Source organism: Aotus nancymaae, unplaced genomic scaffold (genome assembly GCF_030222135.1).
Source record: "Aotus nancymaae isolate 86718 unplaced genomic scaffold, 86718_ANA_hifiasm-v0.15.2.pri h1tg000009l, whole genome shotgun sequence".
NCBI classification, from domain to species: domain Eukaryota; kingdom Metazoa; phylum Chordata; class Mammalia; order Primates; family Aotidae; genus Aotus; species Aotus nancymaae.
Window position 1 is genome coordinate 1,245,957 of NW_026988420.1, and position 14,508 is coordinate 1,260,464.

The window sequence follows — 14,508 nt, forward strand, 5'->3', positions numbered from 1 at the left end:
CAACTAATAACCCCAAGGTCTAAATTTAAACCAGCTGTGTCTCATAACAACAGAAGCTGCAATGGCCAACATATATCATTAAGAAAACGCCAGCTTATATGGATGAAGATTGGGATTTCTTGGCATAATGCAGGGAGCACATAAAAAATGAGTGGGGAAAAGACTGGTATTTGTGTATATATGTAAATATTTCATATATTCTTAAATGATATTTAATAATAAATCAAATAATACATAAATAATAAATAATACATACTATATATTCATGTTATATTAATATACGTATATATGCTTCTCCAAATTTCTTCTTTTTGCTGAAAAGTGCTCAGCTGGAATCACGAAATCAGATGTCAAGGTTAAAATATTAGCAGTCACTTTTGAAATCAGAGCACAGAAGAGATCCCTACTGGACACTCTGGGACCCCTACCAAGCTTTTCCTTCTCTGTATATTGGGGAAGGGGGCTACAAGTCAGCCCTGGTGGTATGGGGGGGTGGCACAGCAGTGACAGGAGTAATGCCAGTGTCCTGCTGAGTGGGTAAGGAGAGGGCAGAACCCGGGACTCCAAGGCCCACCTGTGGAGTGGGTCTGAGATTCCCAGGCTATGTTCTCGGTCAAGTTGTCTATTGTTATCAAACGTGGGCTGGGCAGCGGCATCTGTGACTTCATCCCGTGTTGGCTGGAGTCTGGGATAAAAGTCATGGTTGTCCCAAAGGTACAGCCAGACTCCGCCCCGGGGAGCTGTTGTGCTTGCATTGCTGGGTTGCTGATAGACTGATTGACTGGTGGCGTGTGCTTTTGTCACAAGAATCATAACCGCAGTGACAGTCACATAGCGTGGACCTAGAGTGTTGCTCAACTCTGGACAAGACATGGTTGTAGGCAGACATGCTTCCTGCCTGCTGGGCTTAGTGCACGGATGCTAAGGACAGACATGAGGGGCTTGGGAAAGGCATGAAGATGCATGGAGTCCAGAAGAGAGAATAAGAAAAGCAAGCATTTCGTTTTGGGTTGGATTGCTTTGTCGTTTTAAGAGACATTCCGTGATCCACGGTTGCGCTCCCGTGAAGAGCGAGTCTAGAGGAGGAATCGGAAGGTGGGTGAGAGTTGAGGGGATTTGAATTCCGTAATTACGACTCGAATTTCTGCCATCAGCTCGCGGCTGTGTTGCCTGCCCTTGCCACAAAAAAGCCATGCAGCGCCAAGCCAAGTCGGATGGAAGTGGGTTAGGGTATTATGTAAGCCCTTGCGGGAGGGAAGATGGTCTTTTATGTGTGTTTCTTTTGCAGCGGCGGCGGCGAGCTCGACTCAGGTTGATTTAGAATACGGATGACAGTGGCCTGGCGCGAGCCCACTGCTGACGAAAGCGGCTTATCCCGCGCGGTTTCCATGGAGACGAGCTGGAGCCGCGGCGGCGGCGGGGCTGTCAGCGAGCGCGGCGGAGCTGGCGCGTCCGTGGGGGTCTGCAGGAGGAAGGCGGAGGCCGGGGCCGGGACCCTTGCGGCAGACATGGACTTGCATTGTGACTGTGCAGCCGAAACGCCGGCCGCCGAGCCGCCTTCGGGGAAGATTAATAAAGCTGCCTTCAAATTATTCAAGAAGAGGAAATCGGGTGGCACCATGCCCAGCATTTTTGGGGTCAAAAACAAAGGGGACGGGAAAGGCTCGGGTCCGACGGGGCTGGTGAGGAGCAGGACCCACGACGGGCTCGCCGAGGTGCTGGTGCTGGAGAGCGGCAGGAAGGAGGAGCCGCGCGGCGGGGGCGACAGCGAAGGGGGCGGCGGGGGGCGGCCGAACCCGGGGCCCCCAAGAGCCGCGGGCCCCGGCGGGGGCTCCCTCGCCAGCAGCTCGGTGGCCAAGTCGCACAGCTTCTTCTCGCTGCTGAAGAAGAACGGGCGCTCGGAAAACGGCAAGGGAGAGCCCGCGGACGCGAGCAAGGCCGGCGGCAAACAAAAGCGGGGGCTGCGGGGGCTGTTCAGCGGCATGCGCTGGCACAGGAAGGACAAGCGGGCCAAGGCGGAGGCCGCGGAGGGGCGCGCGCCCGGGGGGGGCCTGATCCTGCCCGGCTCGCTCACCGCCAGCCTGGAGTGCGTCAAGGAGGAGACGCCCAGAGCCGCGCGCGAGCCGGAGGAGCCCAGCCAGGACGCCCCGCGAGACCCAGCAGGTGAGCCCGCAGGGGGAGAGGAGGTGCCCGCCCCCGCCGACCGCGCCCCAGCGCGGAGCTGCCGAGAGGCCGAGGGCCCCGCGCGCCCCGGAGACACCGGCGCCCGGGGAGAGGACGCCGCGGGGCATCGGCGCGCCGAGAAGCCCCGGGCACCCCCCGAGCCGGGGCCCGGGGAGGTCCGCACGGCCGAGGACGCTTCCAGGACGGGGGCCGTTCCCGTAAAGACGGTCCCCCTTGTCGACTCCGAAGGCGGCAGCGGCCGGGCGTCCGCCGCCCCGGACCCTGCCTCCGTTGATCCACCCTCAGACCCGTCGGCAGATCGTATTTGTTTGATGTTTTCTGACGTGACTTCACTGAAAAGCTTTGACTCTCTTACAGGCTGTGGAGATATTATTGCAGACCAAGAGGAAGAGGCAGGTCCCAGCTGTGACAAGCATGTCCCCGGGCCAGGCAAGCCGGCTCTCTCTAAAAAGAACCCCGGCGTGGTGGCCTACCAAGGAGGTGGGGAGGAGATGGCCAGCCCGGACGAGGTGGACGACACCTATCTGCAGGAGTTCTGGGACATGCTGTCCCAGACGGAGGAGCAGGGACCCGGGCCCCAGGAGGGCGCGGCCAAGGCGGCAGCTGCACTGGAAACCAAGGTGGTGCCTGAGACCCCCAAAGACACCAGGTGTGTTGAAGTGGCCAAGGACGCGTCCTCGGTCAAGCGCAGGAGGCTCAACCGTATTCCCATCGAGCCCCATCCGAAGGAGGAGCCCAAGCACCCGGAGAAGGAGCAGCAGGAGGGCGTCCCCAACAGCGACGAGGGCTACTGGGACTCCACCACGCCAGGCCCAGAGGAAGACAGCTCGAGCAGCGGGAAGAAGGCGGCCATCCCCCGGGATAGCTACAGCGGGGATGCGCTCTACGATCTCTATGCTGACCCGGACGGAAGCCCAGCAACCCTTCCTGGAGGGAAGGACAACGAGGAGATGTCTTGCTTGTCTCGGTTAAAGCCCGTGTCTCCAGGCACCATCACCTGTCCACTGCGAACACCAGGCAGCTTGCTGAAGGACTCTAAGATCCCTATTAGCATCAAGCACCTGGCCAACCTTCCATCTAGCCATCCCGTGGTGCACCAGCAACCCTCCAGGAGTGAGATACCCAGAACAAAAATCCCGGTTTCCAAAGTGCTGGTCCGCAGAGTCAGCAACCGGGGCTTGGCTGGGACCACCATCAGGGCAGCGGCCTGCCACGACGGTGCCAAAAAGTTGTGAGGTCTTCCAGGCCACGGTGGACGGGCCACATGTCAAGGAATACAACTCTTTTCTGGAAACCACTAAAGTAAGTTTTGCTTTTCCTAAAGAAAGTCTTTTAGAAACCCCCTGCTCCAGAGCGTGGACCTAGGAGGTCTTTGTGCCCTGAGCAGGGTCCGGATAACACCAGAAAGAGGGATGCTATACTTGGGATTCTCCTCTCAAGATAAATCCGTGAGAATTATTTTCAAGCACTTTTTTCTTTTTTACCTTTAGGTTTTTCTTCTTTTTTCTTTAATGCACTGAACACTTGGAAGTCACCTTTACTTGCCTTTGCAGAAAACAGGACTTAGCCAAACCTAAGTAAGAGTCATGCCTGGATATTGGAATGAGCCAGTGTCCAGAGGCCTGGAGGAACCACTGAAGAACCAGAGGAGCTCTCCTCTTCCAAGATATGTTTCCTTCGTTCCCTTCTTTCCTCTTTCCTTTCCAGGAAAAAAAAAAAAAAAAGTGACCCTTTGCTATATCACTGTATGGAAAATACCTCCAAAGCTGAAACAGCCAGGTATTTTACCTGATGAGCAGAGGGCACCATTGATTGGCAGAAAACTTCCTTACCTTCAGTTGCTAGGTATGCAAATTGATAAGTATCTAACACTAGAAAAATAAAGGCGAGTTTTGGTTTGATTCGTTTGGATCATTTGTTTGCGGAGATACAAAAGGCTCAGGAGAGCAGGCTTTTGCTTTTTTTTTTTTCTTCCCTCACCCAGTGCAGAAGTCAGGATCAGGGAAAGAATTTACTAAATGCCAATAGATACAGTATTTTAGCATTTATAAGCTGAAACCTTCTCATGTGAAGATAATGCATATTTTACAGTTTATCCAGCTGTTAACATTTTGTAATCAGTCAATAATCTAGAATATAAAATCTGGTCTTATAGCTAGACGTGATGACGGTCCCCAAACCATTGATGTAATGGGAAGCGATTCTGGTTTTATTTTGTATGTGTTCTCCGGTTCTCAAAAACAAAAACAAATCTTTTGTGCTGGTGTCCCAGAGGAATGGCTCTGCCTTGTCTTGGGTAAGAGTCTGTTTCTCACCCCAAACCCTGGTTTTCAGATATTTTTTTAACCTTGATTATAAAATTTTGGATTCAACCATTCCTCAATATGGTGAATGCAAAATGAGGAACACACAAAGAAAAACAATAGAAAGATATAGCTTTTCATATCATTTTTATTTTGCTTTATAGACTTACAATGAAGACAAGTGTGTTCAGAATATGACATTGGCAAGCTTATGTATTGTAAAGACCTTATGCCAAGATTTTTTTTTGAAAAATGGTTTGCTTCTATGTATGTTTTCTAATATTTCAGATGAAACATTTATTTTAGAAAGGGTTATTATATGCCTAGATAGTTTGAATTGATAAACTGAAGCAGTTCCTAGAATGCTATGTGTCTAATGATGAAATTAATATCCTTTTTGAAATACACTTCAGTGTATTTAATCAAAAGACCAGAGCTTCTACTAGGAGGTGATTCATCATACCAGGAAGATTATGAATATTCAAGTGAAACTACACATATGTAAATGACATGAACACTTCTGTGTAAGTCTTATTTCCAGAGAGATTGCATTAGTAATGAACTCTTGTTACATGCTTTTAAAGTTTCTTTTCTGTTTTATAAATGAAAGAATAAGGCAAGTTAAATATATGAAAACCTATTTTAATAATATAAAGAAAGTAACAAAATAAATGGGCATCAAAGGAAAGCAAATGTGAGCCAGTAGCAGAAAGTAGGCCATTCCCCATTTTAAATTTGCAGTGATTCAATTAGAAGATCTGCTGAATTTCTTCATTAGTCATATGACTGGCTTTTATTGCATTGTCTCAGATCCATAATGTTACTTCAAAGTAATCTTTTAGTATTTAATTTCTTTATGTGTGTAGATGAGGCCCTGTATGCAGACATAGCCTTAAGCATTCTGAACACACTACAAAGAATTCATATAAGCATCTCACACTCACGTGCTCATGCACTCAACTGTGTGCAGACTAACAAAGACATCTACTCTAGATTTGGAAATTATTTTTGAAATTATTTCTGTCTTAAACATGGGATTTAAATTTGATTTCATGATGCTGGTACTATTTAGACTCAAAGTACATTCATCTTCCCCTAGTGAATAGAGAAAATATAAATTTTAATCCTTGCTGTAAAACAAAGGATCTTGATTTCCTTGTTGTACATTTTCCTGCAAGGGTTATATTCCCCTTTGCATGAATCCATCCCAAAGTTATGTTCGTTCGTTTGTTCAATTGTACAGGAAAGTTAAGAATACCTGAAAAACTTATGAGAATATTGTAATAGTAAAGGCAATATGTTTCTTAAGCACTAGAAGAAAAGTTGTTGCTTTCACAATTTTAGGACTTATTTCTTCATTTCCACCATTATGCTGTGTCTCCTCTTTATAAGTAAAGGAGCACGTGAGCAAAGTTTATCTTAATTTCCACTGGCCTGTCAATTAACCAGTTATAAAAGATATAAAATATTTTCTTTTAAAATTTATATTTTCCACTTTATATTACCCTATATTTTTAAGAATTGCACCCACACCAATCAAATAAAGGATTTGGGCAGTGAATTAAACAGCCTTAATCACTTGATTGGAAATCCCTGAAGTGGCAGGAAGAGTGAATTCTCAACTTTTTCCAACCATAGAAAAGGGATCATGGTTGCTTTCTTGTGCCAAGGGCTACTTTCTCTTATTCGTATTCATGGAGATTGTTGTTTTTTCAAGAATTTTCCTAGATTTACATTCCAATTTTTACTAATACATTATCTAATGACCTTGTGAAGATTATTCAGGCCCATATTTGCAGATATTTTAAGGGAAGGATTGGATAGAGGCTAATTATATCTTTCCCATGTAGGTATATTCTAAGATATTTAGTTGATTGACTTCCTTTGGTTGAAAAGCTGCCCAAATTAGACAGGAAAAAGCCAAATCAATTGTTGGATGAGAATTTATCAGTTGGTTTAATAGCTCTGCACAAAGACAGCCTGACTTGAATGTCTATATTACGCATACAATGTTAGCTGAAACACTCTGCTTTAGTACAGATGGTGGTTGATGCTTTTATTCTGCCATTAGCACCAGTTGGGAGAAATTTTACTTCAGCATTTTAAATAATCACAAGGGGGAGTAGATTTTTATTATTTCACCTAATAACAACAATAGAATATAAGATAGGAAGGACTTCCTTTAGGTATATTTTCCACAAATTATCTGCTTATTTAAATACAAAATGTTTAATATCTATGAAGGTGATAACTTACTGAGTTTAAAGAATTTATTTCTTCATCTCAGAGGTAATCTTCAAGTATTTGCAATTAAGCAGTGTGCAAATAGCCCTTTGCTTACACAATTATCCAGGTAAAAAGACTATGTCAGGTGTTGAGATTTCTTTGAATTTTCTAAGAGTTTTCATTATTTATGCCTCTGTCAGATTAATTGTAAAGGGGACTGTTGACTTTAGCTTGATATAAAGAGATTGACTCATGCAGCTCATGTCTCCTAAGTGTCCTCAGACAGCAGTGATGGGACACTTCACATGACGCTAGCATGTTTGCTCCATCCGCATGGGGAATGCATTCCCTGCTGTTAGTCATTCTAAATTTCTCTATTGAATTACAAATATATGGATTTGGCTCCCCTGATGCTTGGCTTCTACTGAGACCTGTTCCAGTACATTCACATATGCTTTGCTCCCACTCTCATTGTTAAGAAATAAATTCAAGAAGTTTTTTGCAGGTAAACATAAGGCAAAAGCATCACAATTGCCTCACCTCATCACTGAGGAAAACTAGTTTAAAGTATCTGAGTGAAATAAAAGGAGAAGCCCAAATACCTCACCTAACCCAGTTTCCCTTTCCCCTCCTACAGGCAGAGCAAGGAATGAATGGAACAGTTCTTATTTGTGTAAACTCAGCCTTAGAAATTTTCAATTCATTACACACAAAAAAATCTATATGAAACAGTTTGGGACCAAAGGGATGGATAGTAGGGTAGACGAGTGTCTTATAGAGCCTGTGTGGGAAAGCAAAAGGCAAGTGTGGACGTCACAGGCAGAAGCGAGCTGTAACGTTGTCAGTGTAGTAAGTGTGGCTCCTCACAGGCGGCCGTTGATTGTGAGACCTCATCTTGCTCTGAAGATTTCCTGGCGGCTGTCATGCATTGCCTCTGAAAAGCCTTGTACTGTGGTAACGGTTTAAATGAGACAGTTTGCTGCAACAATAGCCACGTCTAAGGAACGTTATTATCTCACTGCAGATGATGTTTTTAAGAGGTGATTCAGAATGATAGTTTCATGATTATGGAAAGGAGTTCCTTCTCAAACTGCAAAAGGAAAGATGAAAATAGTGATGAAGCCTCCAGAACTGAAATTGGACACCTTTTATGATTGATATGTACTTTAATTCAAGGCAACACATATTTATGGGGCATACACTGTTTCTAATACTTATAAAACCCATTCAGTTTGGAGCTCACACCTGAGTTGTGCTGTAATTGGATTTTCTTAATATTCATTAAAAACACAAAACAATTTTATTTTACATTTTTTTGTATTTGCATTTGTTGCTTATAGTTTGTGGGGTGGAGCAGAGTGGTGTGAGGTTGAAGAAAGGCACTATGAATTAAGCCACACAAATGCCTCTAAAAAAATAGTAAGTAATATAACATTTGTTGGATTCTTACTGTGTGTCAGGCGCTGCAAGCAGATTTAGAAATAATTACTTAGTCCTCTTACCAGCCATATGGGGTAGGTAATATTATCTCCCTAGCATGACAGCTTTAATTCACCCTTTTTGTTTCTATCCCTTTCCATCGCTGTCTCTCTCTCTCTCTTTTCCCCTAGTCTCTAGGACAGGGATAGAAACTCTTTAGTGATTTTCAGTAACAGAAGAGCTGAGAACTGCTTAATGTCATTATTAGCTCACTTCTAATAGAAAGAGCCACCCTGTGTCCATGCAGCTGAAAATTAGTTTTGTGTCTGAGATGATGGTGCTCACAATCATATACAGGAAACCCTGCCGCTGTGCTACGCTGAGCAGGCAAACACGGGCCTTCCCTTGGAGGGATCCTCTTCTCCTAGGATAAACGTGGGAAGTACAGACAGAAATCTCTTCTGTTGTCATGGCGATACTGCCTCCTGATAGGTTATCATTCATTCCAAGCATGTTTGTTTCATTTGTTTTTTTTCCTACCTTAAGCCCAGTCTCAGTGGGTTCTGGGTTGTCTACACATATGTGTGTGTGTTTTCATTGTAGTAAGAATATTGAATATGAGATGTACCCTGTATAATTTTTTCTTTGAGACGGAGTCTCGCTCTGTCACCCAGGCTGTAGTGCAGTGGCGTGATCTCGGCTCACTGCAACCTCTGCCTCGAGGGTTCAAGCGATTCTCCTGCCTCAGCCTCCCAATTGGCTGAGACTACAGGCATGTGCCACCACGCCCATTAATTTTTGTATTTTTAGTAGAGACAGGGTTTCACCATGTTGGCCAGGCTGGTCTCAAACTCCTGACCTCAAGTGATCCGCCCGCCTCAGGCTCCCAAAGTGTTGGGATTACAGGCCTAAGCCACCATGCCCAGCCTACTTTCTTTAATTTCTAAGTCCACAATACAGTATTGTTAACCATTGACACAATGCTGTACAGCCAATCTCTGTAACCCATGCATCCTGTGTAACTGAAACTCTGTGCCCACCAAGCAGCAGCTCCTCATTTCCGCCCCCACCCGCCCCTGGCAACCATCATGCACTCTCTGCTTCTATGAGTTTGGCTATTTTAGGTCCCTTATAGAAGTGGAAACGCGCAGTATTTGTCCTTCTGTGACTGGCTTATTTCATCGAGCACAACGTCTCCCAAGTTTATCCATGCCGTTGCATATGGCAGGATTTCCTTCAGTTTTCAGGCTGAGTAACATTTCCTTGTATGTATATGCTGCATTTAAAAACCCATTCAGCCACTGGCAGACATTTAGATTATGTCCACTTCTTGGCTATTGTGAGTAATGCTCCAAGAAACAAGGGAGTAAAAATATCTCTTTAAGATCCTGAATTCAGTTTTTTTTTTTTTTTTTAAATAAATCCCCAGAAGTAGAATTACTGGGTCAGTCATATGGTGATTCTAATTAAAAATGAGTTGTTGTTAATTTTTGGAAGAACTTCTGTACTGCTTTCCACAGTGATTGCGTCTGTTTACATTCTTACCAATGGCGCACAAGGGTGCCAATTTCTCCACATCTTTCCTGACTTGTTATCTGTGTGGTTTGTTTAAATGACAGCTGTATGAGCTGTCTCTTGCTTTGAGGCAATTGTGAACTTCAGAAATCAGCACCTGGTTCCTTTAAAAGCAGTCCATCCTAGGTTGTGTCTACAGTCATTGAATCCTGACCTACATTTTCTGATTCATTAACTCATTCCACTAATAGCTATTGAACACCATCAACAAGTCAGTCACCGTGAAGATGAGTATTTTATGTTGAAATCTACTTACATATTCTGTATGTTTACTATGGTGTCAGGGAGGATGCTCTGTGCTTTTTTTTTTTACATTGTTATCTTTACTGTTCACAAGAAGCATGTAAGGTAGGTATTGGTAAAATGGGGTAATTTTGGAAATTCTTCAATAATCAAGTAGAATAACTTTCTGCTCTATGTAAGAAGATATGTTTTAAACAAGATATAGCCTAGGTTTCTGGTTATTTGAGACATATTATACTTTATCAGGTACTCTCAGACCTGAATCATTTAGTCAACTAAAGTGGAAACACTAAAAATACCTGGTTCAATAAATAGCATAGGGGCACGGAGTAGACATGCAGAAAATGCTTGTTCACTTGCCTTGAAATGGCTCCGGGTGGCCTGAAGGAATTAATGAACCTTCTCAAATATCTACGTTACAACCATTGGTTCCCACTACACGTTTATTTCTAAATAAAGGAGGAGAAATTCTAGCAAATAATATTTAACATTTTCATTTCTTCCAGGATAAATCTTACTGAACATGGAGGATCTGATAGTGGTAGGTCTATCAGGAATATCAGGGAAAATGCTTTTGATGTTGTAGGCAAAGTAAATTCCTGTCATTTGTACTTGACACCAGCTACCTAGCAGACTCATTGTGAACTTCAGGTTTTGCCCAAGTTATTTATATAAAGTATCTCAGTGTAATAGAGGGAATTGCAGGTTATTTGAAAATAGTAACAAAGCAAACCCAAACGACAAACTCCATTTCTGTAATTAGCTTTCCTGAAAGTCAGACATGTCTTTGAGGACAAGCTTTTGGCGGTATTATTTTTGTGCACAGGAGGAAAATTGTTAGTAGGTTTATAGATATTATTTTTATAATAGAATGTTAAACCCCTGAAAAACATCAAAAATTGTCTCCTAGAACTAACTCTATGTTTTAAAAAAGGATTCTAAATAGCAATAGGGTCTTTTCTCCTTTCTCCACTCCAGTGGTTTAATGGGATAGAGGAATCAATGTTTCTATTTTTAAACCTGTAACTATTTTATTTTGGATATTTTGTATATTTGTTGATATGATTCCATTTTGTGCATATGTACCATTGTGCATGTTGCTGTTTTTGATAGTCACTCTTTAAATGAATGTAAGAAGCTTGGACTAATAGCACTTTTCATGTTCCATTCAAACATCTGAAAATGAAACTACAACACTGCCATTTTAACTGTTGTGTTTAATTCGGTCAATAAATTTTGTTGCTCCTTTGCATTTAAAGTGAACTCTTTGGGTTGTTATTTCTGCAGAATCAATTTTGTTTCCAGCCTTTTCAATTTTTAGAAATTGCACTAACGATGGTGTTAATGAGGAGGTGATGTGTGTGTGACTGTCTCATGGAGAGACCAATGAGAGGCCCCTATTTCTTTCTACACTTTGTAAACAAGTGAAAAATTCCTTGGTAGGTTTGGGCAGCTGCCTTCTGAAAAGCTCACATGTTATTCTGACTCTGCTCTGATTTCTGAGCCCTTTACTCAGAAAATCTCCATTCCGTATCATCCCTTATGAGGCCAGCTAATCCGCTGTGACTGTCAGGTAGCGGCAACATTAGGGCCACTGAAGTCTTTCTAAAGAGTTGCTTTCTGGTTTTGTTTATTTTGTTTTTGGTGGTATGTTTTCATTTCCTATGTGTAATAGTTAGGGAAGCCTCTCATGAAAGGGAGGCCGGAAACCCTCAGGTGTATCTACTGATCCCTGGAGGCCGCGAGCTTTCCATTCTGTGGTCCAAGAATGGGTTGAGAACCGAAAGGGGAGGTGGATGCATCCACAGCAAGGTGGCAAGGGCTGTTTCGTAGACCTTTTTTTGGTAATTGATAGATCAAGCAGGCAGAAAATCAGTCAGAATAAAGAGGATTTGAGCAACATGTTTGGCCACATATTACAACCCTGGACCAAACAACTAGAGAATCCACATTCTTTTCAAAAGCAAATGAAACATTTGTGAATACTGAGACTATATCCTAGACCATGACGTAAGTCTTGACACATTTCAAAACATAGTTCCTTACAGAATGTGTTCTCTTACCAACACACAACTACACTAGAAATTAGTCATAAAAAGATAATTAAAATCACTCCATACATTTGGATATTTGAAAAATGCACCTTTCAATACCTCATGGATCAGAGAATAAATGAGTAAGGATATTAGAAAACAATTAGATGTGCATAATTATGAAAATGATCCATATTAAGATATGAAATATAACCAAATCTGTACTTAGGAGAAATTTTATAAATAACTTCAAATAGGTTATAAAATATAAAGAGCTGGGTATTAATAAGCTGAGAATCTATTTTAATTAAATACAAGAAGTTAAGAAAACAATAACAGAATAAACACATAGAAAGTTTAATTAAGGACTGGCCAGGCATGGTGGCTCACAGCTGTAATCCTAGCACCTTGGGAGGCCGTGGCGGTGGATCATTTGAGGTCAGGAGTTAGAGACCAGCCTGACCAACATGGTGAAACCCCATCTCTACTAAAAATACAAAATTAGCTGTGTATGCTGTCTCAGGCTTGTAAATCCCAGCTACTTGGGAAGCTGAGGCAGGAGTGTCACTTGAACCCAGAAGGTGGAGGTTGTAGTGAACCTAGATAGGGCCATTGCACTCCAACTGGGCAACAAGAGTGAAACGCTATCTCAATAAAGAAATAAATAAATAAGAGTTAATATGAGTAAGAGCAGAAAGCAATAACACAGAAAACAAAGATACCCTAAAGTAGATCAACAAAGACAAAATTTTTTGAAAAAGGTATAAAAATATTTTTAAAGAAAAAAGCAGAAACAATACAAGTATGGTCCAGAGTTAGATGGGCATAACTACAGTTGCAGTAGAGATAAAAAGTATAATGAAAGAATGTTATAAATATCATGGCAATAATATTTTTTTTGAGACAGGGTCTAGTTCTGTTGCCCAGTCTGGAGCGTAGTGGTGTGATCACGGCTCACTACAGCCTGGACCCCTTGGGCTTAAGCAATTCTCCTGCCTCAGCCTCCCAAATAGCTGGGACTACAGACCCACACCACCATGCCCAGCTAATTATTTTATTTTTTGTAGAGATGGGGTTTCACCATGTCATCCAGGCTGGTCTCAAATTCCTAGGCTCAAGCTATTTCCTGCCTTAGCCTCCCAAAGTGCTGGAATTACAGGCATGAGGCACCATGTCCAGCCTATTATGACAATAAAATTTTAAAACTAAGGTAGTACATATAAATTTGTGTGTGTGTGTGTGTGTGTGTGTGTGTGTATGAAACATAGGAATATATGCGAATATATATATATATATATATAACCAAAAGTGACTTGAGAAGAAATAGCTAACATAAGGAGTCTTAGAACTATGAGAGAGAGTGAATTGGTAGTTAAACTCTCTCTCCCTCGCCAACAAAACAAAACAAAGCAGTAAAACCAGATAGCAGAACCAGTGTTTCTGCAAAATCTAGTGATCGGGCAATTCCAAATTTATAGAAATTTGTATAATTATAGAAAATTATAAACACATCTCTATCATGAAATTCAACATTTCCACATAAACTATAAGAAAAAAACTGCATCTAGTAGTCTATAAAATCAACCATATGTCATGATTAAATTGGGTTCATTCCAGGAATACAAATATGGTTTCCTGTTAAACTAAGATCTTTATAAATATAAATTACCACTTTAAGAGATTGAAGAAGAAACATGAGGTCTCAAAGTGATAGATTCACATGACTGAAACAGTCCTTAGTGATCTCTAACAATTTCAGAAGTTGGATACCTAATTCCTGTCCTGTTCCTTAAAAGTACTTCAGCTCTTCGGGACACTGGGTTTGCCTAAACTTTAAACACTTGTCTAGCAACATTATTTTAAGTAATTGTTCACATTTCACTCAATTTAAGGTACTATGGATGCACTCTTCTTTCATTTATAGCAAAAAAAAAAAAAAAAAAAAAGCTGCGTTACAAGATGCACCCAATTTCAGAGATGTAAAATTGTGAAAATGCGCATCTTAGAATGGATGAAATATTGATGTATTTGTTAAAAGTTGTAACAATATTTTTCCTCTTCCCTTAGAGAAAGAAAGGTTTTTTGTTTTTTTCTTTTTGAGAAAGACAGTTATTTACAGATACCAAATATCCAGACATTTGGAAGCAATTAATATGTAGCGAAGAATGTATTAGGCAGACACAATCAAGATCTCAGACTTTAGGAAAATTATATATTCCTTTTGGTATAGAATTTTACATACTTTTCGTGAAATGAACATGGAACCAATTCACTTGTACTCAGGTTATTCTGCAAGCTTCTCACTTGGAAGAAAGTGAAGGCCTGCACGCCTGACATTTTTACCTCTTATCTTTCTTCATCAAGCAGGCCTCCCAAAGTGGCAGGCAAGAATACAGTGATCATCATTTTATCTCTCCCTGTCAGCTGCTGGCACCTCAGTGTTTCCCAGAAGACACCAGTTTCTCACAGATATATGTCTGGTACTTCTTTCCAGATGGTAATGTGTTTCTTAACAAGCTTCTAAC

At 42.1% G+C, this 14,508-nt stretch overlaps 1 protein-coding gene across 2 annotated transcripts; it reads left to right on the forward strand.

The window, feature by feature from the left end:
- The first annotated feature begins 779 nt into the window (after window positions 1-779).
- AMER2 (APC membrane recruitment protein 2) lies at window positions 780-11,208 on the forward strand. 2 transcript variants are annotated; one of them, XM_012471085.2, is made up of 3 exons: window positions 780-1,095; window positions 1,289-2,163; window positions 2,542-11,208. In XM_012471085.2, the coding sequence occupies exons 2-3, from the start codon at window positions 1,329-1,331 to the stop codon at window positions 3,417-3,419; spliced, it is 1,713 nt and encodes a 570-aa protein (XP_012326508.1). In that variant the 5' UTR covers window positions 780-1,095; window positions 1,289-1,328; the 3' UTR covers window positions 3,420-11,208. The 2 variants fall into 2 exon arrangements, with proteins under 2 accessions (XP_012326508.1, XP_012326507.1); XM_012471084.2 differs by having other exon boundaries at window positions 1,289-11,208.
- The last annotated feature ends 3,300 nt before the right edge of the window (window positions 11,209-14,508 follow it).